This window comes from Kryptolebias marmoratus, linkage group LG21 (assembly GCF_001649575.2).
Source record: "Kryptolebias marmoratus isolate JLee-2015 linkage group LG21, ASM164957v2, whole genome shotgun sequence".
NCBI classification, from domain to species: Eukaryota; Metazoa; Chordata; class Actinopteri; order Cyprinodontiformes; family Rivulidae; genus Kryptolebias; species Kryptolebias marmoratus.
In genome coordinates, this window is record NC_051450.1 from 23659412 (window position 1) to 23684088 (window position 24677).

Here is a 24677-nt window from a genome sequence, read left to right on the forward strand (position 1 = left end):
CAGGCGGTAGCTCCGTCCCCAGGCGGTAGCTCCGTCCCCAGGCGGTAGCTCCGTCCTCAGGCGGTAGCTCCGTCCTCAGGCGGTAGCTCCGTCCTCAGGCGATACCTCCGTCCTCAGGCGATACCTCCGTCTCCAGGCGGTAGCTCCGTCTCCAGGCGGTAGCTCCGTCCCCAGGCGGTAGCTCTTTCTTCAGGTGGTACAGTGCCTTGTAAACGTATTCACCCTCTTAGGTGTTTTCTGCTTTTATTGCTTTCATGAATCAGTCATAAATTGGCCTTCTTTAGAAAAAATATTTAAAAAGATGACCTTCAGTGTCAAACTGAAACTACATTTCTACAGAGTAATTCAAATTAAACAAAAATCATTGTGAAATAAGTAGTTGCATAAATATTCACCCCTATTAAAAGACATATTTTTTACTTTTGGTCACTAAATGCTTTTAAGGGTGTTCTTACTGACCTTGAGAAGGAATCATCTGTCTGTAAAATGCTTTAACTGAGGAAGCATATCATTATTTTATCTATTTTGATGTTAACTTTTTTGTTTATGTTGTGAATGTTTTGTAACCTCTGTGTGCTGCTGACAGTCTTGGCCAGGGTTCTCTTGTAAAAGAGATTTTTAATCTCAGTGGGGTTTTTTCTGGTGAAATAAAGGTAAAGAAGAAGAACACTGTCCTAATTCAACTCAGAAAAAAGATTATTGAAAATTACAAAAGTCAGGATTGATACAAAAGGATTTTTCAAGGCCCTAAACATTCCCAGGAGTTTTGTTAAACCCATCATCAGGAGATGGAAGGTATATGGGATGTGTAAATCTACCAAGACCAGGCTGTCCTCACAAACCGAGAGACCGTGAAGGACAGGGAGAGAGACTGTAAGCACTCTGAAGGCATTCCAAGCTTCAGCAGGTCAGATAGGAGAGACTGTACATATAACAACTGTTGCCCGTGGTCTTCATCAGTTCTTCATCTGAATGTGATTATATCTCAGGCGGTAGCGGTGAGCTAAGGTGACCTACATTTAGACTGACATGTTGGTTTGATTAAAGCAGTTGTTAGTCATTCATGAACCTGTGATGTGTCTGTGTGTATATGCAGGACTCAGAAGGCGTGGCCATCATGCTGGGTGTGTGCAGTAGTGGCCTCCTCGTGTACAGAGACAGACTGAGGATCAACAGATTCTCGTGGCCAAAGATTGTCAAGATTTCTTACAAAAGGAACAATTTTTACATTAAAATCCGACCGGGAGAGGTGAGAACTTACACCTCTTCACCACAAAGGAAGAGACAACACAATGATCCAAAAACATCTGCAGTCATAATTGTGAGAAAATGTTTATCCAGCTGTTTGATAGAAAAAACCCATCTCAGTTATATTTTAACTGCTGAGCATTTCATAATGTTCTGATATGACACATTTAAAGTCACATGTTTTTCTGTCCCAGTTTGACCAGTTTGAGTCCATCATTGGGTTTAAGTTGCTGAACCATAGAGCAGCAAAGCGGCTGTGGAAGGTCTGTGTGGAGCATCACTCCTTCTTCAGGTCAGTCACTGTTTGTGTCTGAACATTTTGAATCATGTGACCAGGAAATGTCTGAACTATGTGACCAGGAGACATTTGACCACTCTGTCTCGCAGGCTAGTGTCTCCAGAGGAACCACCAAAAAAGTTTCTGTCTCTTGGTTCAAAGTTTCGATACAGTGGACGGACTCAGATTCAGAGTCGTAGAGCCAGCGCTCAGATTTCCAGACCTGCACCAAACTTCCCACGATGCATCAGTAAGAGGAATTTGCTCAGCCGCAGCCTGGATGGAGGTACTGATTCTGATGACACCCGTCCTGGATTCAGGAGTGCTAACATTAGTGTCACTAATTTCCTTAGACATATTGGTTCAAGCACTGATCCTTCTGGTTTTAGCTCTAATCCCAGCTGTAGTCTCACTTTGAACAGTTCGGACCCTGTGGTAGTTTTGGTTCTAGATGTACAATGTACAATAAAAGCTATCTGCAACAGGTTTATAGTCCAATTCTTTCTCATACAAGTACTTGTAGCCTAGTTTCAATTGTGAAGGAGTCTATGACTGGTCAGTTCATTATGACGAATGTTGATTACCCATTTTTGATTGGTTCTCAGCCTCCAGGGCCACACCCACCTCTTCTCTGATTGGCTCTCCAGCCATCACTGCGTTCCCTAAAGGCAACGGTGGTGCCCACTCAGGTAGTTCTAGCCTGCAGGCAGCAGAGCACTGCTGCACTGTTTGGTTGGAGCTTCTTTTAGCTTGGTTGGAAATGCTGTGTTCTGACTGGCTTTGCTTTTTTCAGACCTACTTCTGATTATCTGTTGGTGTTGATGCAGTCAGACATGTATACTATCATCAACACGGGTGCCTGAGGTCATAGTCAGAGGTGGTCTGTAAAACTGTTAACAAAATTTAACTCTGCAATAAACTGAAAGTAAAATTATTCCTTAAATCCTTCACGATTATCTCAAACATTTTCTGCATCATTCATCAGTCTCCATTTCCACCTCATGCCGTCTGCTACTGTTAGTCCTTCCTTCATCCGGTTCGAATCAGATGTAGACCATGGTAGACCGGGAAGAGTCAAAGACTGCTGCATATTTTTGGCATGGCTTCTTTTTCTGGAGGTTACGGTCATGATGTGAGAGTGCATGAGGTTTTATCAAGCCTGTGCACTCTCAAATCCAATCCAACAAACCTTATCTTAACACAAACTAGACTAGTCTGACTCTGATTTACTCATCTGTCATTTTCAGAAACTTGACCTCTGACCCCTAACCCATGGCAGAAGCCTTTAAAAAGTCCCTCTCCCTAAATGCTTGTTTTTTTCTGGTTGAAAAGCTTCTTGATGTAACTAGTAATCCAGGGTTTATTACTGGGAACGAGCAGAAGATGTAGTCTGTGATAGTGTCCGCTCGGCTGTTGTCAGCTCTCATGCTGTTATCCTGAGGCCCCAGCAGAACGTTCCAGTCAGTTTTGCAAAAAAATTATCAAGAAATACTACCTTCAGAATATATTGACACACAGAAAATCTTTGTTCCCACTGACAGTTTCTGGCTTTGCTTTTTAGAAAATTACACAAAGCCATATGACAAACAGTTGGTAGAATTACTGTAAAATAAACATGACTGTTGCTCTTAAGTTCATAGGACATATTTTACACCTAAAAATGTGAAAAATTTAAGTGCAAAGTTATGCAGTTATTTTTTTAATGGTTTAAACAATGAAAAGTCTTATTTATACAAAATGTAAATAGATATCTGGCACTAGTATTCGCTGCATTTGCCAAACTCAGATCTAGAATTGAAGTGCACATATCCTGATTTCCCTGAAGCTTCAGCTCCTTCCAGTCTGGATCCTACAGCATCTTATTGTGTTGTTTTTAATTCTCAAGCATGTTTTACTTTTACACGAGTATTGTTCCTCTATTTTCTAAAGACAGGATGTTCCAGGCCTGGATGTTGACAATCCATCTGTCCAATCCACATTCTCCTAACTTCAGCTTCCTGCAGACGTTCTGCTTTTATTGGGTTCATTTCATGGAGCTGACAGGATTTTACACCAGGGGTTGAATTTTAGAGCTGGAGACCTACATCATTTCAAAGACAGCATGTCTTCTCATTGACGCACATGTGTTTGTTGACATTACTTCCATTTTGGCGGCCATTTTGAATTCTCCATGACATCACAAATTCTGATTAGACAATGAGTGGGAGTGTGCTCTCTCTATTTTTAACTTTATGGAAAGACCAGACTGATCTGAACTGCCAAGAGGAGGCAAAGCACATGCACTGTAAGCTTCCTTCACAATAGCATTAACACATCCAGTGTCGTGTTTTCTTTCATGGGACAGGTCACATTCGATACAATCCCAATCAGGAGGGAGATGAGGGTGGTGATATTAAAGTTCCAAATTCTTGCAACAGTATTTTAGATGATGTCACATACTGGGTATTTTGTCATTTCCAGTGTGGAGAAGCTGCTGCCTTTTGTTAAATTTGAATAATGACAACAATGTGTGAAAATTTCTTCTGTCCAAAGTGTATCCTCAGACTGACCACCAACATGGAAGCCTCCTTATTACTATTCACTCTTTATTTTTCTGTTTTTGTCATGATTTTTTGTCTCGATGGTCCTCCTGCAGCTTTGGGAAAACTCATGCAACAATTCATCAAATTTCCACCATGATCAAGATCAGAGAACATTCAGCTTATTATTACTTTTAAAGCTAACAACGTGTCCAAAGTATCTATCCTACAAAGTTGTTTGAAATGTATTAAATCCTGGTTATCTAAGAACCTTTTCCAGATGAATGAGAATTTTCACCCATGTATTTGTTGTTGTTTTGTTTTTATTTTCAGCTAAGAAATATCTGTAAACTGAGCTATGTGGAGATAGGAATGGTTATTCATGCTTTTATTTTATCCCACATTGACTACTGTAATTCTGTTTTTACCTACCTTTGGCTTGTCTGAAGCTCATTCTAAACACAGCTGCTAAGCTTCGGCCCAGGTCCTCCAGGTGCTGCGTTCTGGTCTGGACTCTTTAAAGCTCTGCATGGTGATGCACCTTTGTACACTTCTGAACTTTGACAGCCGCATGTCACCATCAGAACCCTGAGGTTGACTGATCAGTCAAGATCAGAGACCTACTCTTCTTTGACTTCCATTGTATCTGAATTCAGATTTTTTTCTCTAGAAATGGAAGTGAAGGCCCTTTTTAACTTGTCTCCTACATAAAATACTGTAGACACACACAAAAAAATAAAAATATGTGAGTATCAGAGCCTTCTTTTACTTATAGTTCAAGATTATTTTCAAGCAACTTCTTTTTCTTGAGGCTTTTTTTTTCCAGGTGGTAGCTCTGTCTCATTTCATCTAAACTTCACTCTCTGCCTAAAGCGCCGCTGTGTGCTGCTCCTCTGGTTTTGCTTCTTACAAATGGCGGGAATCACCATGGCAATGAGTAACTCAGCAGATTTTAGGTCACTGGCTTCTATATTACCCATCATGCTTTTCTTCTATTTTTCATCATGGTCAGCTCCATACTTTGATGTTCAATATTTCTGCAAAAAGTTTTTAGTTTTAGATTTTACTTTTTTAAAACATCTGAGCTGCAGGTTTCTCTCTGAAACAGATGTTTTCATCTAAATCTTCAACATAAACCTAAATGACTCATCATCCCAACTGGTTAACTTAATACTGCTAACAAACTGTAGGATACTAATGGGGCGGAGCTTGGTGACACTCCTCACTGCTGGTTGGTTAGCCCAGGATGCGCTGCATGTGCCCTGAGCTCTGATTGGCTAAATGTTTCATTGCCTTGGCAATGAGCTGTTATGATGCTTTGCTGCTTATGAGCATCACAATAGTTGCTATGGTAACTTTCTTGGCTGCTGTATTTCCTGTCTGAATATGATAACATCATGCCAGTGACATGACAGCTGTGTGTGTGTGTGTGTGTGTGCAGATATGGGCTCAGGGCTGTATGGAGCATCTAAAGCCATCGCTGTCAGTGACCTCGTTATCACCGTATCTCCTGAGAGGAGAATGGAGGAGAAGAGGCAGGAGACAGGTAAGAAACCACCAATTAAAGGAGAGCTGATGAAAATCCATCTGTACCGCATGCTGTTGCCTCAAACTTCACATTTTATTTCATTAGTTTAAAAAATCCTTGGGTCACAAAAACTTTTCTGAATGGATTTGATAAAAATTGAATCCAAATCCAAATGGCTGTGTTGAAGATGCATCCAAGAATCAAACAATCCAGGAAAAAATACCACAGGAAATGCACTCAACTCAAAACTCATACTTACACAACCTGACACAGTTTAATGATGATAAAATTATACTAAGGGCCAAAAGTTTATTCAGAGCTCTCATGTAGTCAATGAGCACTCAGTGTTTGTTGGGAATCGGGTTCAGTTATTACCACCAAGTTTAAGCTGAATACTTAAAGAAATTACTTTTATAGACATTTTTATGTGGCTTAGCAAACGTAATTTTAAATTATGCTGACTCCAAAAGTAAACCGGATTTAAAAATACTTCCAGTGATTACTTTTTTAAAGTTTGATTAAAATCTGTTTACTGGTTCATTAGATATTTTGCTAACAAACAAACACAAACACAACAGTGGGCGATAATAAATCGTCTATTTGATGCTGTTATGAGTCGGTCTGTCAGAGCAATCAAACTGTCTGATGGAGCCGGTCAAAGGGAGCAAAGCCTGTACTCGACTCACTTTTTTTCTTATCTTAGCTGAGGAGGTGCTGGTGGTGCTGGAGGAGGTACAACAAGAGCAGCAGCTGGAGGAGACCAAAGAAACTGAGGTTTCTCTACAGAGTCCTCTGACTCCTCAGAAACAAGACACAAAGGTAACTGCTTCACCTGTCCCATGTGTCTCGTGCTCCACCTGTCTCACACTTTAAAATGTTGTCTTCACTGTGAGACGTTAAACTAAAACCTTTTCTGTTTTGCTTTTTCAGACCGAACTGACTGACACTGCTGTAGATGGAGACCTGACAGCAACAGAGGTACAAACCTGTCTTTTCATCACACTTGTCCTTTCATCGTACCTGTCCTCTCATTATACTTGTCCTCAGCATACCTGACATGTTATCGTACCTGTCCTCTAACTATACCTGTCCTCAGTATATCTGTCTGTTCATCACACTTGTCCTCTCATTATACCGATCCCTTTATTACACCTGTCTTCTCATCACACAGGTAATATTTCTTCTGTGGACAAAGTTTAACCTGCCTGTCTGTCTCTCTGTCTGTCTGTCTGTCTGACAGTCTGATCAGGACGAAGATCTGAAAACCCAGGTAAACCTGACTTCTTCTTTAAGTAGAGTGCTATTTCCACTAAATACACATTTTATCTTCTGATTAATGCACAGTTGTTGCTTTTCAATTTTCAGTATGAAACCAAACTTTAGTTACTGATAAAATGTTTTACCGTCAACTGTCTCACTGTTGTCTTCAGGAGACATTAGGGAGTCCTGAGGAAGTTCCGAACCCACAGAGTAGCATCAGTGCACTTAGACGCTCTTTCTTGGAGGGAGGACCGGCAGAAGGAGAAGGAATGAGTGAGTGGGACAAACGTCTGGCCTCCTCACCCCTGCTTCGAGCTGATGACTCCCCGATGATCGAACCTCTGGAGCCAGAGGAGGTGAGTTAGCCCTGGATCAGACACATGCTACTGACACCCATACACAGGTGTGTTCAGGTGTATCTGCAGGTATCTCAGTCTTGTCATCTTGAGCCACTGCAGATACAGAAGGGAAATCATGTTTTGATATCCTCCTGATTTTGTAAGTTTTTTCAACTAAAAAGGAAATGAATAGTCTCTATTTTTATGATGGTTTCATTTTAATGGAGAGAGAAAATCATTTAAAAATCTAGAAAAACCTCATTACAAAAAGAGTTACAGATTGATTGGCATGTCATTGAAGGGAATAAGTATCTGATCCTCTAACAAACCTTGACTTAGTCCTTGATGCAGAAATATTTGTTGGTAAAGGATTTCTTGTAGTTGTTTAGCAGTTTTGAACATCTCAAGAAGGATTTTGTGCCACTCCTCTTTACAGAAACTCTCTAAATTCATTAGGTTTCTTGGCTGCTGCTTGGAAACTCAAAACTTTAACTCCACATATTCTCTATAGGGCTGTGGTCTAGAGACTGGCTTGGTCACTCCATGACTGTAACGTTCTTCTTCTTTAGCCACTCCTTTGTTGTCTTGGTAGGATTTTTTTTTTGGGGTCGTTGTCCTGCCAGAAGACTCATTTATGACCCATCTTAAGTGTTCTGGCTGAAGAAAAAAGGTAATTGTTTATAATTGTTTAAGGTTTTACAGTATATGGTCTCATCCTGGGCACCTTAATGCGATCAAATCATCCTGTACCTTTAGCAGAAAATCAGGCCCAAACCCTATTGTTTCAGCCTCCATACTTGACTACGGGAATGGTGTTCTTTGGATCATTCTCAGTATTTCTCTTTCTCTTTAAACACCCTAACCCTAAGTATTAATGATGATAAAACTGAAGTGATTTTATTCAGCCTTGCTCTATGTCGGAATCTCTCCCTGCGAATCCTGGCTCTCTTGTGTTGTATCTTAAACAGTCTGTGTCTAACCTGGGGATGTTTTTAGACTCTGATTTTAAGTTTGATAAGCAGATCAACTCTGTCTTAAAGAAGAGTTTCTTCCAGTTGAGGCAGATAGTTAAACTGAAGCCTGTCTTAACCAGACCAGACCTTGAGAAAGTAGTTCATGCCTTCATTACAACCAGACTTGATCACTGTAATGCACTTTATGTTGGGGTTAGTGAGGTCTTCCTTTTACGTCTGCAGCTTGTTAAGACCTTCTGAAGATGGTTCTGTAGCTGGACCTTCTTTAGCAGGGAGACCTTTTGAGACATGTCTGTACCTGGATATTTTTCAGCAGGGGGACCTCTTGAAGACAGATATTTACCTGGACTTTCTTTAGCAGGGGGACCTTGAGTCCATTTCAGCATAGTGTGTTACCAATAGTGCTCGTGGTGACTGTGGTCTCAGCTGCCTTCAGATCATCAACTCTTCTTCTTGTGTAGCTGTTGGCTGACCCCTCACCTTTCTTATCATCATCCTCACCCCATGAAGAAGGTCCAACAGCAGACACTTTCTCATCAAGCTTTTTGTTGATGGTCTTGAAGTTCATTTTCAGCCTTGTGCAGCTTTATGATATGATTCCTGATGTCTTCTGACAGATCTTTGATCTGGCCCATGGTGGTGGAGAGGTTGGAATGGAAGAAACTGATTCTGTAGACAGGAGGCATTCATACATATAATAAGCTGAGCTCAGGAATGTTTGGTTGGTTGGTTTTAATTTGTGTTTCATATGAGAACATAACCAATCTGTGTGAGACAGAAATCTAGCTGGGTTGTAGGGGTTCAAATACTTATTTCCCCCATTTATCAGTTACTTCCTGCTGCTGCCAGTAATGAATACTGTTCTTTGAGATGAAAATGAAACTGTTTTTAATACCTCTGAACCACTCCAGCAGAACTTTATCAGAACCTCTGTAGAACTCTAATGCACAGTAGAACTCCAGGAGAACACACTCAGTGAATGCGCCTGATTGGCTTCTGTGTGTCTCATGTTGCCCATCCGTGCACTCCAGGAAGGTGAGCTTATTAAAAATCAAACTCCTTTTCCTCAGCCAATCAGACAGAAGAGCTACACAGTGGGGCGGAGCTATGACACAACTTCTGGCGAAGTCCTCTCACTGATGACTGGGGACACTGTTACTATGGCGACAATGACAGCTCGGGACAATGTTACCATGACTACAGCAAGCATTAAGGCGGGTCAGCGAATCAGATTTATCCCGCTGTCTGCCACTGATGATGTCATCACAGAAAGACCACTGATCACCATACATGAGGCAAAGACTCCAACCTCTCCTCCTGAGCCACTGATTGGTGTCATCAGTACATCTGGAACCAGAACTTTGGATCTCTCTGGGGGTGGAGTGTCTTTGACTCCTTTAACCCTTCCTAAATCACCTCTGGATGAGTTAAGTCCCGCCCCCAGCAGGACATCGCCCTCCATGACCAGAGTGGTATGCTGGTTGTCATGGAAATAAGCATGAGGCATAAATGCAATAACCTCACAGCATCATGTGACCCCTGGCAGCACTGAACCAGGAAGTAAGATGTTCAAACTGAACACCTGAGTGGAACAGTTGGGCCAATTAGCAAGGAACAAGTGTCTGCGTTTCAGAGCGTAAATTCAGGTTTATCTCTGATCATTTTCAAGCCCAGACTACACCACTCTGGATGTTCTTTAATCAGATATTTTCCACTTTTTAAAAAATAAGCAAAAATTTCCAGAAAATGTTAAAAAATTTAAGTTGTTTTGTACTGTGGTAAGTAATTTTTAAAATATGACCCTTTTGAATACAAAGCTACATAAAGGCAGAACACCCTTTCAGTGTCAAGCTTTCGGAGTTCTATTACTGTAATCACAGTAATCACATTTGGACTAGTAAACATTCCCAATATGCAGGTTATTAGGCTTGAAAAAAAGAACTAATGGACTTTTTTGTGGCTCAAAGTACTTAAACTAAATAACTGCATGACTGGTAATTACAGCCAAGACAGTCAAAACAAAATCAACAGAATTAATGCAAAAACATAATTAATTTCTCATATTTGATTGTACTTTGAATTATATTCATCACAATACAGTTACATCACAGTACGGTTCCAAATATAAGTAAACTTATCGTAGACAATATGTCAATCTAGGTTTACTTGCATTCCCTGTTCAGAAAACTAAAATCATTCAAGATTCAAGACCCTCAGAGATGAGGGACATCAGCATACTGCTTGTTTGTATGGAGTTTGTCATCATCAATAAAACAAACATAATGCACTGGTAAAAAAAATAAAAATAAAAAATAATATTTAAAGGCCTTAAAGAAATGCAAAACACCTGCCACCTTTCATGTCAGAGTTTTAAATTGAGATCATCTTTAGCTGAGATGCTTTGGTCAAACCCTATGTGTGATCTCATGATAGAGTGAGGTCTTGCAGACTGTTTTAGTACTTACAGTATGTCATTTAAATTAGTATGTTTTGGGAACTATTCTCAGCTACTACCACACCAGGTTTTATCTGTAAAATGGACAAAGTTAGTAATTTCTGTGTTTTACTAAGGTGAATTAGCAGGTGCAGCCATCTTGAATGGATTTGAGTCCAAAATGGTGAGTTAGACTGGGTCTTTTGAAGTATCCCTGAATAAGTTGAACGTGCTTCGTAGAACCACTTAGTACTATTTCTCATTGTTAGGATTAGTTAAACTGGATCTCCGGATAAGTTAAACCCATTTCAGGAACTGGTTATCTGTTTCCCCAACTGAAGGCAGCGAGGAGCTGCAGTGTTCAGTTTCAACCCTCTTCTTCTGCCCGCCCCCCAAAGACCATTTTGTTTCTGCTTCTCTGACCAAAATTGAACCTAGAAACCAACTGCTGGGTTTCTTTTTGTTTTTCCTGTTTGTTCATCATTTATTCTCTACTCAGATGATTTTGATTGGCTGCTTGGAGTTGGTCTAGTTCTGTTTTACAGTTCCTTACGTTTGATATGCTTACATAATTTTTATTAATTATTTTGGCTTCATAAAAATTTTCTTCTTATTAATTAATTTGATGTTGCTGTCTTCCTGTCAAGCCAGTCAAGCTTCAGTTACGCTGAATAATCAAACACTACCCTTTCTGCATGGCTACAGACTCCGCTTATAACGCTTTATAGGGAAATAAACACAGTCTTGTTTATTTTTCTCATCTTTGTTTTGTTTGTTTGTTCTGTGCAGCCCAAACCTATGTTTGATGAAATGTCTCCTGAGCTGACAGCTCTGCTAAAGTCGGCCAGAGAACAAAAAACCTTCAAGGAACACAACCTGATGAAGGTGCCCATTCAACTCTCTGCCTATTAATTATCCATCTTTAGCCTAATACTTTCTGAAATAAATACTCACTGAGTTTATTGATCACCTGAAACAAAGTCAATGCAAAGTTGTTTTTTTTACTTTACCAGTATACCTGTACATAATAAATTATAGTTTTTGTCTAATCCACCTAATTTTATTTGTTTAAAAAAGCTATTCCTGCATTTCAGGTTGCAACATGTTCCAGAAATAGTTGGTATTGAACAGTTTAGGGCTAATCATGAAGTAAAACAATTATTCCAGTAGGATGTCAGAAACATCCTGTTGGAATTAGGGAAAAAAGGGAGCGGGAGATCGACAGGCGGATTGGTGCTGCATTTCCAATGAAGCGGGCGCTGTACCGGTCTGTTGTGGTGAAAAGAGAACAGAGCCAAAAGGTGAAGCTCTCGATTTACCGGTCGATCTACGTTCCTACCCTCATCTATGGTCACGAGCTTTGGGTAGTGACCGAAAGAACGAGATCGTGAATACAAGCGGCTGAAATGAGTTTCCTCCGCAGGGTGTCTGGGCTCTCCCTTAGAGATCGGGTGAGAAGCTCGGTCATCCGGGAGGGACTCAGAGTAGAACCGCTGCTCCTCCACGTCGAGAGGAGCCAGTTGAGGTGGCTCGGGCATCTGGTGAGGACGCCTCCCTGGAGGAAGACCCAGGACACGCTGGAGGGACTATGTTTCTCCGCTGGCCTGGGAACGCCTTGGGATTCCCCCGGAGGAGCTGGCCCAAGTGGCTGGGGAGAGGGAAGTCTGGGTCTCCCTGCTTAGGCTGCTGCCCCCGAGACCCGACCCCGGATAAGCGGAAGATAATGGATGGTAAATGGTAAATGGCTTGCACTTATATAGCGCTTTATCTAGTCCAAGGACCCCAAAGCGCTTTACACTACAATCATTCACCCATTCATCCACACATTCACACACTGATGGCGGTAAGCTACATTGTTGCCACAGCTGCCCTGGGGCGGGCTGACAGAAGTGATGGATGGATGTTGGAAAATGTAACTATGATGATTTGGTCTAAAATCAGTTTCTAGTTCAGTCTGAGTTTCTGAGAATCAAAAATGTTCTGATAATCCAGTTTGGTACCAAATGTTTAAAAAAATCATCAAACTGGAAAAAAAGTTCCACAAATATCCATGGAACTTTCAAGTTTCTTCTCAACAGAAAGAACCACATGGACCCACAGAACCACACCAACAGTTGATAGAACCACATGGACCAGGGAAGTGGTTTGGAGAATCTTTGTCATGTACTGCAATCCAGAATTCTCTTCACAGATGTAACTTCAGACTTTACTGTGCCGAAAAAAGCCTGATGTTAACTCTGTCCAAAGGTGGCACCATCTGGGTCAGACGGTCACACAGTGGAGACCTGGATCAGATGGATCAGGATTCAAGAACTTTGTTGGGAGAAAGGAACCAAAGTGTAGCAACAAATTTCAAAGTCAGGTTCTGTGTTGGCCTGGGCTTGGATCAGAGTTCTGTGATGGTTTTTGTCTTGGATCACGGTTCTAGTCTTCAATCAGGGTTCTGATGGCAGCATTAATGCAGAAAGTCCAGCAGCATCTTCTCCAAGGACCACTTATTTTCCAGGGAAATCTGAGCATTTTTTACCAAGTCAGTATTAAACCACATTCTTCTGACAGTCCAAAGGCTGAGGAAGAAAAGGGAATGCGTTCTGAACTGGCCCGCCTGCAGCCCTGATCTGTTCTCAATAGAGAAACCAAAAATCTGTGGACAATGACCCATACTGTTTGACACATTCGGACAAAATAACTTCTGAAATTCTTCATCAGTTGGTTCTCTTAATGTCAAAGCATCTTTGAAGTGTTGGAAGAAGGAATGGAAACATTGCAAAGTGGGAAAAACCCAAAAACTGAAATTAGTTTTATTAAAACGCCATTGCAACCTGAAATACAGTAATGGATGGATATTAGAAGAAACAAGATTGATAAGACAAACACATGCAATGTCTTGATTTCAGTTTGATGACAAATAATCAGCCACAAGTTAAAACTCTTCACAGGTATAGTGAGTAAACCCATTCACCTTTCCCACCCCCTCAGAATTGTTCACTAATTATCTTTTATTTTTGTTTTCATTTCAGACTTCAGAGAGAGTGGAGACGGTTTTCCTGTTGACAGAGTCATGTCACGAAGATCAGCCAATGACAGATCACCCTAAGGTAGCAACAAGTCTTGTGGGCCCACCGCCCATTAACCCCCCGCCTCCTCCACCAGGAATTCGTGTGACGCCTTCTGCTGATGTCATAGACCAGTGGACCAGTGATGATATCCGTAACAATGCTGCAGATGTTAACATGGCTAATGATCCAGTAAATAAACACAATGTCAGGGACGATGATGATGATGATGATGATGATGTCAGTGATGAGCCCAGCAATCAAACTAGCACTGACAGTGATGAAGAGGCTAGCGAGGCCAGTGAAGATGGCATTAATGTGCTAGCACAGGCAGAAGTTAATGAAGCAGTGCACTCAGCAGTCAGACAGACTAATGATGCTAACCAGGATGGCATCAGTGCTAACTTTGCATTTAGCTTTGGCAGTCAGCTAGCTAGTACCAAGACTAGCAGTTCTTGCAGACCCCAGCATTACCATGACAATGAAGAGTCTGATAGCTCACAGGATGGAGGCGGCTGGAGATTTGAGGAAAACTCCCCTCCTCCAACTTTACCCCATCTCACGTCCAGACACTCAGCCATTTGCACTCAACCGTCCACCTACAGAGATGATGAAGATGAGTCTGAACCTCTGCAGGAGGTAACATTTTAAACATCTGAAATCTGCCCCAGTGACCTTTGCCCCATGACTAATGACCTTTGTTTCAATAATCTCAGCCCAAACCCGCCTTTATTCCTTCCAGTAAAGTCTGACCCATTGAACATTAAACATTGTTCATCAACCTAACTCCGTCACTAAAATGTGTCTGTATTTGTTTCAGGAGATCCCGGTGGTGAGAAAGACTCTCACATATGAAGCTCCAGGGGTAAGGAAATTGGTTTTATTGATCAAAGATCAGAGTTAGTCATTCAGAGCTCTTTTAAAAGTAACAACAATTTCAGTCTGCAGTTTTGCAAGACTGCAAAATTTAGGCACACATCAATCAGCCAAGATATTATCACCACCTCCCTAATTTAGAGTAGATTCCCCTTTTGCTTTATAAAATACAACACTGTCAAAAGTTATGCAATCACCACTCTTGGAAGATGTCCTTTAAGTTTTTTAAATTTTGTATAAAAATAGATAAATAAATCAGACATGCCACAAAATTCCAACTTCTGGCATTAAGAAAAAAAAAGAGAAATTGTTCTAGTCAGTCACAATTGCGCTTTTTAGATGAAGTACAGAAAAAATGATGGTATCGCTCTGTAAACTGCATTTGTAAAAAAAAAAAAATGACCTACTCATATTAAATCTGTTAGTTAATCTTCAGTTAACCCTCCTGAAGCCCTCAAAAAAGAAATAGAAAGAGATAGAGAATCCCTTGAAACTTTGGGTCAATTTGACACAAAGGCCACAGGAGGGTTAAAAAAAGGGGTCTCACACCTTGGAGAGCTGTTTCTCAAAGAGGATTGACATGAATCATGGTTCCAACACCAGAGATGTCAGCTGAAACAAAGGCAAGGGTTATGAAACTTCTTCCAGAAAGTAAATCATCATAAAATGTTACAGATGTTGGTTGTTCCAGTCAGCTGTGCTCATAATCTGGACTAAGTACAAACAACTTGGGAAGGTTGGAAAAGGGAAGCATACTGGTCAACCAAGGAAGACATCAGAGCATCATGATGGAAAACTAAAAGCAAAATATCCTAAAAACAGAAAATTCAGAACAAAACAAATTAGAAACAAGTGGGCAGAAACTGGAGTTGATGTCTGTGACTGAAGTCAAGTCAATTTATTTATATAGCGCTTTTCAGCAACAAGGCAGTTCAAAGTGCTTTACATCATAAAAACATAATACAATAAATAATCAGAAGTAAAATAGAGGAAAACCAAGCCAGGAAACTAGGATATAAAAAACTAAACTTATCTAAAGCAAGTCATACAAAGTCATACTAAAATAAAATTAGGAAAACCAAACTAAGATATAATAAACTGATAATAAGCTAACATAAACTAAACTAGGATTTAATAACCTCAAATGAACAGATGAGAAATGATACAAGCTAAAATAGACTAAACTAATAGTACCAAAAGGCTAACTGAGAAAAGAAACCAAACCAAAGGCAGATAGCAACATCATAAACAGGAGGGAGGGAGGAATGGGGAGGGTGCCAACACAGACGGTGAGTTGAGAGGGAGGGAAGCCCATGAACGCTGTCCCAGGCAGCGCTCCCTGCCATACTCCTGATAAGTGATGGAAAGTTTATCAGTCGGCCTTGGTAGAGCGCCGACACAGATCCACGGGTGTCATGGGGAGAGGGTAACTGATGGGAGCAGAGTGTCTTGTTTACATAACATCCAGGAGAATTTGAGATAGCCAGCCTTCCAAGGCCGACTCAAGTGGAGCCAGATTCAGATATCAGAATTGTTTAGGTCAGACTGATGCCGTTGATTTACTGGCACATCTCAATGGCGATTCCAGTCAGCCAAATTAATGTGGTCATTCCCACCGAGCTGAGCTAATAACTTCTCCAATGCAGACTGGACACTTTTCTTCTTCCATCATTAAAGAAAATTTTTGCTGATGATGCTCCAAACTCCAAACCTCAATTCTAATGCCAGAGGGTTGGAATTGAGAAAAAATATAGTTTTGTGGTATGATTGATTTATATTTTATATCAAATGAAACAATTAGAAGAACATTTTCCAAGAGTAATGATTCCATAATTTGTTGCCAGAGGTCTGATCTGTATCCTCCATGGTCCTCTGGACTCTGAAGGTCAGCTGTGGTATCAGTGGGGTCTCCATGGATTTGACTTGTTTTTTCAGAACATCTCACAGGTGCCTAACTGGACTGAGATCTGGAAAATCTGGAGTCATTATCTCAAATGTTCTTGTTGTAATCCTCAAACCCTTCTTGAAGCATTTCTGAGAGAATGTGGACACAACTCTTTGTGCTGCTTTAGATGAATAATTTGTGAAAGGGCTGACTGTGACCCAAGCAGCTCCAAAATCTAAATAAATATATACAGTAACAAAATTTAGTTGTCCTGTCTGTGATTCTTCTTGTCCTATTGCTGTCCCACTAAAGCTTACCCCTTCATCTTTATGTTGCTTTGACAGAACCTCAGCTGAGTTAGCTTAGTGAGCTCCTTGTATTCTTTTAAGTTTGTCTATGTAATCAAGCTAGAAATATTGAAAGAGGCACTGCCCCTTCCACTGCACAAAACACTCAAACATCAGACGGCATGTTTTAAAAATGTTTATACCTAGCAGACAGTGATCACCTGATTATTAAAAAAGGCTCCGGTTTGGAGGACCAACAACCTTTATGCAAGATTAGATTGAGACAGCCAAAACTACCACTGTAGACATGACATCTGTTTGAGCTGTAAGTTGTTTTATAACTATTTGACTTCCAACTTTCTACTTTTAACATATGAGATTTCATTTTCACAAAATCATTTGTTCAGCATCAGTTCTGTTTCATGAAGGTGGCTGAGTTTTGCTGATCTGTGTGTGTTCTGTTGTAGAGCCAGGTGGATTCTGATACCCCTTCAGGTCTGCTGCTGAGCTCCCAGACCTTCACAGCAGAGACTTCCACCACCACCACCACCACACATATCACAAAGGTAACAAACGGTGTGACCATGGATGAGCTCAGCCATCCCCCCGTAACATCGCATTCAGTCATTACGCAACATTTAAAATTCAGTACAATAAGAGACTGGTTTAAATATTAAAACCTGTTGAAGTCAAATATCTGAGTTTGATGTGTTAGGTTATTGTTTCCAGTAGAACCAGTTCAGGAGTCTAGAGTCAAAGTGAGCCAAATGTGTAAGTGTTGGAGGTATTAGGACAGGAAGTGCTCTCTGAAAATGGAGAGAACCATCCTGCTTTGATAGACTTTGGTCACCATCAAGGAACCCCACATGAGAACAGTCTTGACTGAGAGAACAGAGCCAAAGAAGGTTCTTTGAGAGAAATACATCAGTCTAGAAGGCTGTATGACAGAATATAAACATCAGAGACCCAGACCACTCTCTGTAGGCAGTGTTGGAGGCTTGAAGCTGATTTAGGGTGCCCGTAGAGGGACATGGGTAAGATGCTTTAATATGTTCTGTTGACATTTAATGTTCTAGACCATCTGTAGCACTTTCATTTTCTGGACAATCTGTAAGGGTTTCTACACACACATAGCAAATGAAAACTTTTAGCATTTGCTTCTATAAGATTTTATGGCATCTGAACACTTAAAGGCAACTAAGATATTTAAAGAATCGTAGAAATAAGAAACAGGGAAAATGTACTTGAAACCAGATATTTCATGATCTGATTATGTTTTTTGAGTTTGTCTTTGTACCTTTCCCTTTTCAGACAATGAAAGGAGGAATTTCAGAAACCAGAATTGAGAAAAGAATTGTGATTTCCGGAGACACAGAAATAGACCACGATCAGGTACAGTCATTATTAACTTACTAACAGTAACCCACATACAGTAATCATTTACTAAGGAACAGTGACTTAGGTTTAGGTCTCAACTCGGTAATAGTCACCCAGGTACAGTCATTAAACCCACTTGATTCAATCAAATGAATTCCTTCAACAGCTTGAGCAGTTGTCTCCTAATTAACCATCAGTTAAGACTAGGTGTGTTGAAGCAGCAGACATGCTATAAACTGCAGAGATCCAGAACACTAGTATTGTAAAACACTACCATAAAATCAATTATCATCTGATTGAAGCAGAATACATCTGTCTGGACCTGGTCACACTTGCACCCAGATGTGGGCCAGGCTCTGACATTTTATGTTTCTGTTGAAGGCCCTGGCAGCTGCTCTCAACGAAGCGCAAAGGCAGCATCCTGAGCTGTCTGTTACTCGTGTTGTTGTCCATAAAGAAACCGAGGTGTCTCCTGATCACACAACTAATTATTGACATCACAGGTAAAAATCGGGCCTCATCCTGACAGGTGGAACCTCAGCTTACTTCTGATTGGTTCATTGTAGCATGTATCTGCTTGCATGGCCACCTTCTACCAGTTGGAGCTTCTGATTGGTTGAAAGTGAAGCACACCAAGAGATGGTAATGTACTGATTACCACTGAAGACAAGGAGAGGCATGCTGACTGGTTGGTAATCAGTTCCTCTTGTCTAAAAATTAACCAGTATATTTTGAGAAGTGAACTCCATTCCTTATGAGGGAGGGGAGGGAGTATGATTTGCATGTTAGTTCTAAAACCAGGAAATGAACAGTTCACCACAGTTTATAGACATGAAACTTCACACTTTTCAGTTTGAATTGATAAAAATCTCTGGATGAGAAAGGAAACATCTTAAAGACGCAAAGTGAAGTCAAGTTGCTTTCATTTGAACTCGGTAGGATGTCTCAGTGTCTAAATGTTATCTGGAGAAAAGAGAAAGCTGCAGGAGAAGCTGAATGGTCCAGATTATATCTGCTGCTCATTGTATATATTTGCATGTTGCCTATCTCTGTGTTTATCTAAAATTGGCAGTGAATATCTTTAAAACCAATCAGCATGTGGTGTGCTGGACTTCTTGCAGTCTTTGTACTCAGCACTAGTTGTCACTGCTGAGAAAAGGACACTGAGGCTCTGTCCCAATACTTGCACTACCCTCCGCCCCTCTATGAAGCGTGTACTCAGTCGAAATGCACAGAAGGGTTGGTGTGCGCAGGTTACAAGCAGACATTGGAGAATTGGGACAGTACGGGTTACGTCTTCGACTTGCACCTCTGGGCCGTAACTGTGACATCCAACAGGGTGGGACCGGTCCCTGTTTTGGTATTTTAAGAAAATGCCAGAATGATTTTAAAAGTACAGTTTAGGTATTTTAGCTTTCTAAAGTCATTGCAGGAGACATTTGGCTCTTCAAATGTGTTTTGTTCTGACTTGTTGAATACAGAGCAAAGTTTGATAGTATTCACACACCTGTACAGCAGAGTGAAACAAGAATTATTTCAATACTTTACATTTAAAAACTGCTTTTTTCATGACAGACGCAGCTCGCTCTGTCACCGCTGCCATAGTTCCACCTTTTAATTCAAAATCCTTTCATTGTCAATAAAGATAATAAAAAATATTAATCAAAACGTCACATGTAGCGATGAACTGTGGGTAAATACTTCGGTGAAGTCCGCCTGGATGCGGGCTTAGCCGAAGGCCAGATGTAGCACACAAAGGGGGCGGGGCTAAAGAGCACTCCGGAGAATTGGGACACACTATGCATTCAAACCCTTCAGCATGAGCGCACATTTGAAGGACAGGAGGGTGGAGCGAGGGTGGAAGTGCGAGTATTGGGACCGGGCCTGATACAGTCCAAGAGCAGCACCAGAAAGAGTTCTGCAGGAAGAACATTTAAACCCCTGGCAAAAAAATAAATCAGCCACAGCCTGCTTCAGTTAATCATTTTCATTTCTCCTTTATAGACCAACATGGACATGTTTATTTGATGATTAAAAAAATTAAAAAATAAAAATAAATAAAACTGACTAAAATCTAAAAATGTAAAAACTCTAAAATGTACAGAAACCCTGGATAAAAGCAGCAAATGTTCTGCAGTCTAACATGTCTTTTAGTCTTCTTTAACACTGGACTTTGTTTGATTTCCAGGACTGAACGTTGAAACCTCTGATGCATCACAGGAGATGGAGTCCAGACCACAGATCTGACAAACACCACATGGACTCGACCTGTTATCATGGCAACAGATAACCTGTTAAACAAGCCCCGCCCCTGCACACCTGGCTCCTTAACAGGTTCTGGAGGACATCTGATCTGATACAGGTGTGCTCCTGGTCATACCTGTCTCTCCAGCTGAAACCTTTATTTTGTAAGTCTGCTTCAAACTGTTTCCTGTCTACACAATAACCAGCTTAACTCTGTATTTACTCATAATGCAACAGTGATGTGCCATAGAAACCCTAATGAAAGATTGTTATTTGCTCTTCATGTGTCTGCCATATTTCCTCACATAAAAGCTGACAGATAAACAGTTTATGAGAAGGGGTAGGGTAGGAAGAACTATACATCAGTGATATGCTTTTAATCTTTTGTCGCAGTAATGCGTTATTATAAATTGGTAGCATTTATAAAGTTAAAATCATTTTGGATCAATCAGAACCACTTCAGAAGCATCACATAACCTTTGCTGTAGTCCATTGTATGTATAACTTCTATAACAATAACAGCTCTGATCAGGGTTTCTACCCAGATGCACTTAGAAGGAATTTTACTTAGACAAATTTATGCAAAAATTCCAACGCTCTCATTCCTCATCCTATTGTCTCGTCAAAATCATCATTTATGAACCTTTTTGTTGCTTTTCTGAATGAACAGAATTGTAATTAACTCGGAGACAAACATGGAAATGAGTACAGACTGTGCTGCATCCCTAATTTATTTAAGCATTAAATTAAAGTACTCTTCCAAACAAATAATTAGGGTTAAAAACTTGGGCTTGTATTTGATGACATATGCTACTTCTGGTGTGTCATTTTATTTATTGATGTATGTATGTATGTATTACCCCAAACAGACTCCGCCCCTAGTGTCAGGTGTCACAAATCCTGTTTTTTTTTCTTCACCATTTTGTTTTTGCCATTTAAACTTTATTAAAGAGGAAACATCTTCACTTCTGTGGTTTAAGTGTTTTTTGTTGATATTTGTTTACATCATAAATGACAGCAGTAGAAGTTATTTTTCAGATGGTCTTTAATGCATCATATAAAGTTTGATGAATGAAAAAAATCACAGCTCAGTTCCTAACATCAACATATTACAACTTCTGCTTCCTAAAACACCTCCAGACGTCACAGCTAGGTTGAAAGTTGTTAGGCACCAGGGCATGATTCAGGAGTGACACCCAACAGGAAGTGGGCGGCACTTATGTTAGCAGTGATACTCAGGTGAGACCTAATGAGCTGCAGATTCCTCAGGCAGCCTCTGAACCTGGAGCTGATGGTCAGACAGTTCTGTTTGACACCCACTGCAGCAGAGAAGTGGAAAAGATAATATTCAAAACAGCTGCCTAACAGGTTAATAACCCAAATAGGTGTTCAACATCCTTGGATCACAGTTGTTCCTCATGTTCATTGTGTGGACTGGTTCTCACCTGGATATCCTCCCAGGTAGACAGGGTTGTTAGTCTCAGCAGAGGTAGATTGTGGATAGGGGTTGGTGGTGGTGTATTTATACTCATCTACACTCAAAATCAGAATGTGTTTAGTTTTTCTGGCCAACAGGTGGTGCCACTGTCCATCACAAAGCGTCTGACCAGTTGAACGCACCGAAACCTGACCTGCACCATTATTTATGTTGAACACCACCTGGTGAGACATAGGTATAAGTTAATGTGTCCAATCAGAGATAGGTAACAGAGACAAGCTCTCTTTGAGAGCACAAGCACCTGATTCAAGTTAATAAATTATGACTACATGAACTGGAACATGGTTGGGATTAACCCCCGACCCTAACTTGTTACCATTTAAAATCAGATTCCCTTTATATAAAAAATCCCTACTTATAAAAAAAGTTTCTCAGTGTGTTGGGTGTGTGATACCAATAAGACAAATGCAGCCATTGGCAGTGCAGTTTCACACTGAAGCATGTCAGCTGATAACCAAGATAACTGCTTACCTGTCCATTAACCATTTCTAATCCAATAGCATCCACCTTCGCACTGCTGATTCCCAGAAATACTCCTTCTGAATGGCTTGTTTGAAACTCCAGAGACACTGACAGGTCTGAGCCAACTTTATACCCATCATGCACTGCACACACAAAGACATAAAAAAAACAGAACATTATTTACACGCTTTTTTCAATGAGGTTAGTCTGCAGAGCGTTTTTTTTTTTTAATCAGAATTCTCTGATATTAACCATTTGACTTGTATCACTAGTCAACCGATAAATTGTCCAATATTTGCCTTTTTTAAGTATTAGCCATCGGTCATGCCTGTGCGTACTCGGACAATTTTCAAACAGGCATATCTTTGAGCATCAGAGCCCATGTTTCAACCAGCTTTGAATCATCAACACTAATTTATTAAAGACTTTTGTGTTCACAAGGTTTAATGTTATCAACTGTTTTTCATTTGTGTATTTTGGAAAGTGTTAAAATGATTGATTATTTTGTCCATTTACAGTTTAATTTGTAACCTTGTTTTTGTAGCTGTTTATTGGTTCCCTCTTTAAGGTTTCATAGTTGGTGCTGTTGCTCAGTAAAGTGGTTTTATTACTTGCAAACTACTTGGAATTCCACATTCTCCAGTTTCAAAGTGAGAAAGTTTCCTGGATGGGAAGAAAAATACCTTCAACTACAGAAAAGAAGTCCAATTGTTTTGCCTTTTAAAAACTTTTGGATTTGCCATGTCATGGATGACTGAGAATCTACATCAGCATCCTAAATGTTTCCATCACATCATCTCATCCACCATCATATTGTTCTCTATCACATCCTACCATCCTTAAGTTCTCCATCACATCATCCCACCCAGGAATGAAACATGACTTTACTGCACATGTTCAAGCTCAACCAACTTTCACTGGAGAAAAAGAAATACAAAATCTAGCTTTTTGATGTTTAGTATAACACTAGTGTTTGGAATAAATGCATAATTTTTTCACAGTGTTTTTTTTTGTAATTGTTATATTTACAATAAATTATAAACATTAAATTCTCTGTATGACTGGTTGCGATGGCTCGGTGGTCAGTGCTGCGGTTTAAGCCCAGGTTGCGGCAGGAAGGGCATAAAACAATTGCCAAATCATCCATGCAAGTTTGCTTGCTGTAACAACCCCTGAAGAAGGGAGCAGTTGAAAGAACTTACAGCTTACTTACTGGTTTAGATTGTTTTTTGCTCAGTTTCAATTTTTACTCCTAACAGCTAACAAATTATTAAACCTATATATGGCAGAACTCAGTTTAGTCTTTAGTTTAGTTTTGGCCTGGCTCTCCACAACAATCCCAGTTTGATATTTGGCCTTTGAGAAAAAATAGTTACTCATGTCTGGACTACTCTGGTTAAGGTCTGAAGATGATATTTAAGGATATCTTGTTTGGTTATTTAGGACTGTTTTCTTTCCTGTCATATTTACATTTTTTATGCATTTTAGCAAATTAGTTGAAATACAAAACCCTAACCTGCATGTTTCAGTTGTGTCTCTGCTCTTCAGCAGCTCTTGAAGTTCTGCATATGCATGTTAAGACATCAGGGTTAAGATACTCAATTATCTAACCTCATTGTAATCAGCCTTTGTGGAACCGAAGCCTTTCCCTGCTCAAGGTACTTTAACTCAGTTTGTTGAACCTCCTTATTGGAATACTCCTCCAGCCCAACCCCACCCCACCCCCAGGAAACCCAGGAAAAAACTATTCCTCAAAAAGTGAGTACAAATATTACAAATATTTTCACTATTTTCAATAAACTTTTAAGCATTTATTATGTTTGTTTTGAGTTTCAATCATCCAGGAAATAGAAAATCTGAAGAATTTTAAAACCAAGCAGCAGGGCATTTATTGTGTTATGACGTAATTGTTATTTTTTTGACTCTCGTTGATGACTATTGTACCTGTTGTGGTCCCCATATTCTAAAACTGTATAAATTGACACAGGAAAAGGAACTTTTTGCTTTTAGAGCCTATATATGACACATCTGCAGATACACATTTGAAAAAAACAAAAAACAAACAAAAAAACCAACAGGGATATTTTTAGGGAATAAAGATAAATTATCTAAGTTTTGCTTTGGACTCACTCAGTTCAGCGTATCCACTGCCATTAAAGTAACTTCCTGCCCTGTCCTTGGTAAAGCAGGAAGAAACACCAAGCTTAGAATTTGCCTTTGACAGGTCCAACATGGCACCATTCAGACTGATGGATTGAACACAGCCTGGAAAGCTGCTGCTGACCTGAAACAGACAGTTGGGCAGCTTTAATTTAGTTGCAGGCAGACTGAATCACATGTCCTGAGGACACAAGTAAAAAGTTCAGAGCAAACAAATGATGCAGAAATTTTAGAAGTCAACTTGTTATAGACCC

The 24677-nt window shown here is 40.2% G+C and overlaps 2 protein-coding genes across 14 annotated transcripts in view; one reads left to right on the forward strand and one right to left on the reverse strand.

Moving 5' to 3' along the window:
• Nucleotides 1-21268, forward strand: part of epb41l3a (erythrocyte membrane protein band 4.1-like 3a) — a 37115-nt gene extending 15847 nt beyond the window's left edge. For 5 of the 13 annotated variants that reach the window (XM_025003018.2, XM_025003017.2, XM_025003019.2 and 2 more), the window contains 17 exons: nucleotides 1097-1249; nucleotides 1443-1540; nucleotides 1636-1811; nucleotides 2131-2214; nucleotides 5486-5590; nucleotides 6276-6391; nucleotides 6503-6550; nucleotides 6813-6842; nucleotides 7003-7188; nucleotides 9215-9616; nucleotides 11368-11463; nucleotides 13599-14273; nucleotides 14455-14499; nucleotides 17150-17248; nucleotides 17994-18074; nucleotides 18441-18562; nucleotides 20248-21268. In XM_025003018.2, the coding sequence (XP_024858786.1) occupies nucleotides 1097-1249; nucleotides 1443-1540; nucleotides 1636-1811; nucleotides 2131-2214; nucleotides 5486-5590; nucleotides 6276-6391; nucleotides 6503-6550; nucleotides 6813-6842; nucleotides 7003-7188; nucleotides 9215-9616; nucleotides 11368-11463; nucleotides 13599-14273; nucleotides 14455-14499; nucleotides 17150-17248; nucleotides 17994-18074; nucleotides 18441-18554 (2508 nt within the window). In that variant the 3' untranslated portion in view covers nucleotides 18555-18562; nucleotides 20248-21268. Of the gene's footprint in view, nucleotides 1-1096; nucleotides 1250-1442; nucleotides 1541-1635; nucleotides 1812-2130; nucleotides 2215-5485; nucleotides 5591-6275; nucleotides 6392-6502; nucleotides 6551-6812; nucleotides 6843-7002; nucleotides 7189-9214; nucleotides 9617-11367; nucleotides 11464-13598; nucleotides 14274-14454; nucleotides 14500-17149; nucleotides 17249-17993; nucleotides 18075-18440; nucleotides 18563-18658; nucleotides 18748-20247 lie in introns of all 13 variants that reach the window. The other 8 variants (XM_025003020.2, XM_025003022.2, XR_005232576.1 and 5 more) reach the window with 7 other exon arrangements.
• A 58-nt stretch (nucleotides 21269-21326) lies between these two features.
• LOC108251473 (laminin subunit alpha-1-like) lies at nucleotides 21327-24671 on the reverse strand. Its single transcript, XM_017441803.2, has 4 exons — nucleotides 24394-24671; nucleotides 22273-22406; nucleotides 21749-21962; nucleotides 21327-21622 (listed from the first exon to the last, which is right to left on the reverse strand). The coding sequence occupies exons 1-4, from the start codon at nucleotides 24494-24496 to the stop codon at nucleotides 21468-21470; spliced, it is 606 nt and encodes a 201-aa protein (XP_017297292.1). The 5' UTR covers nucleotides 24497-24671; the 3' UTR covers nucleotides 21327-21467.
• Nucleotides 24672-24677: the final 6 nt, after the last annotated feature.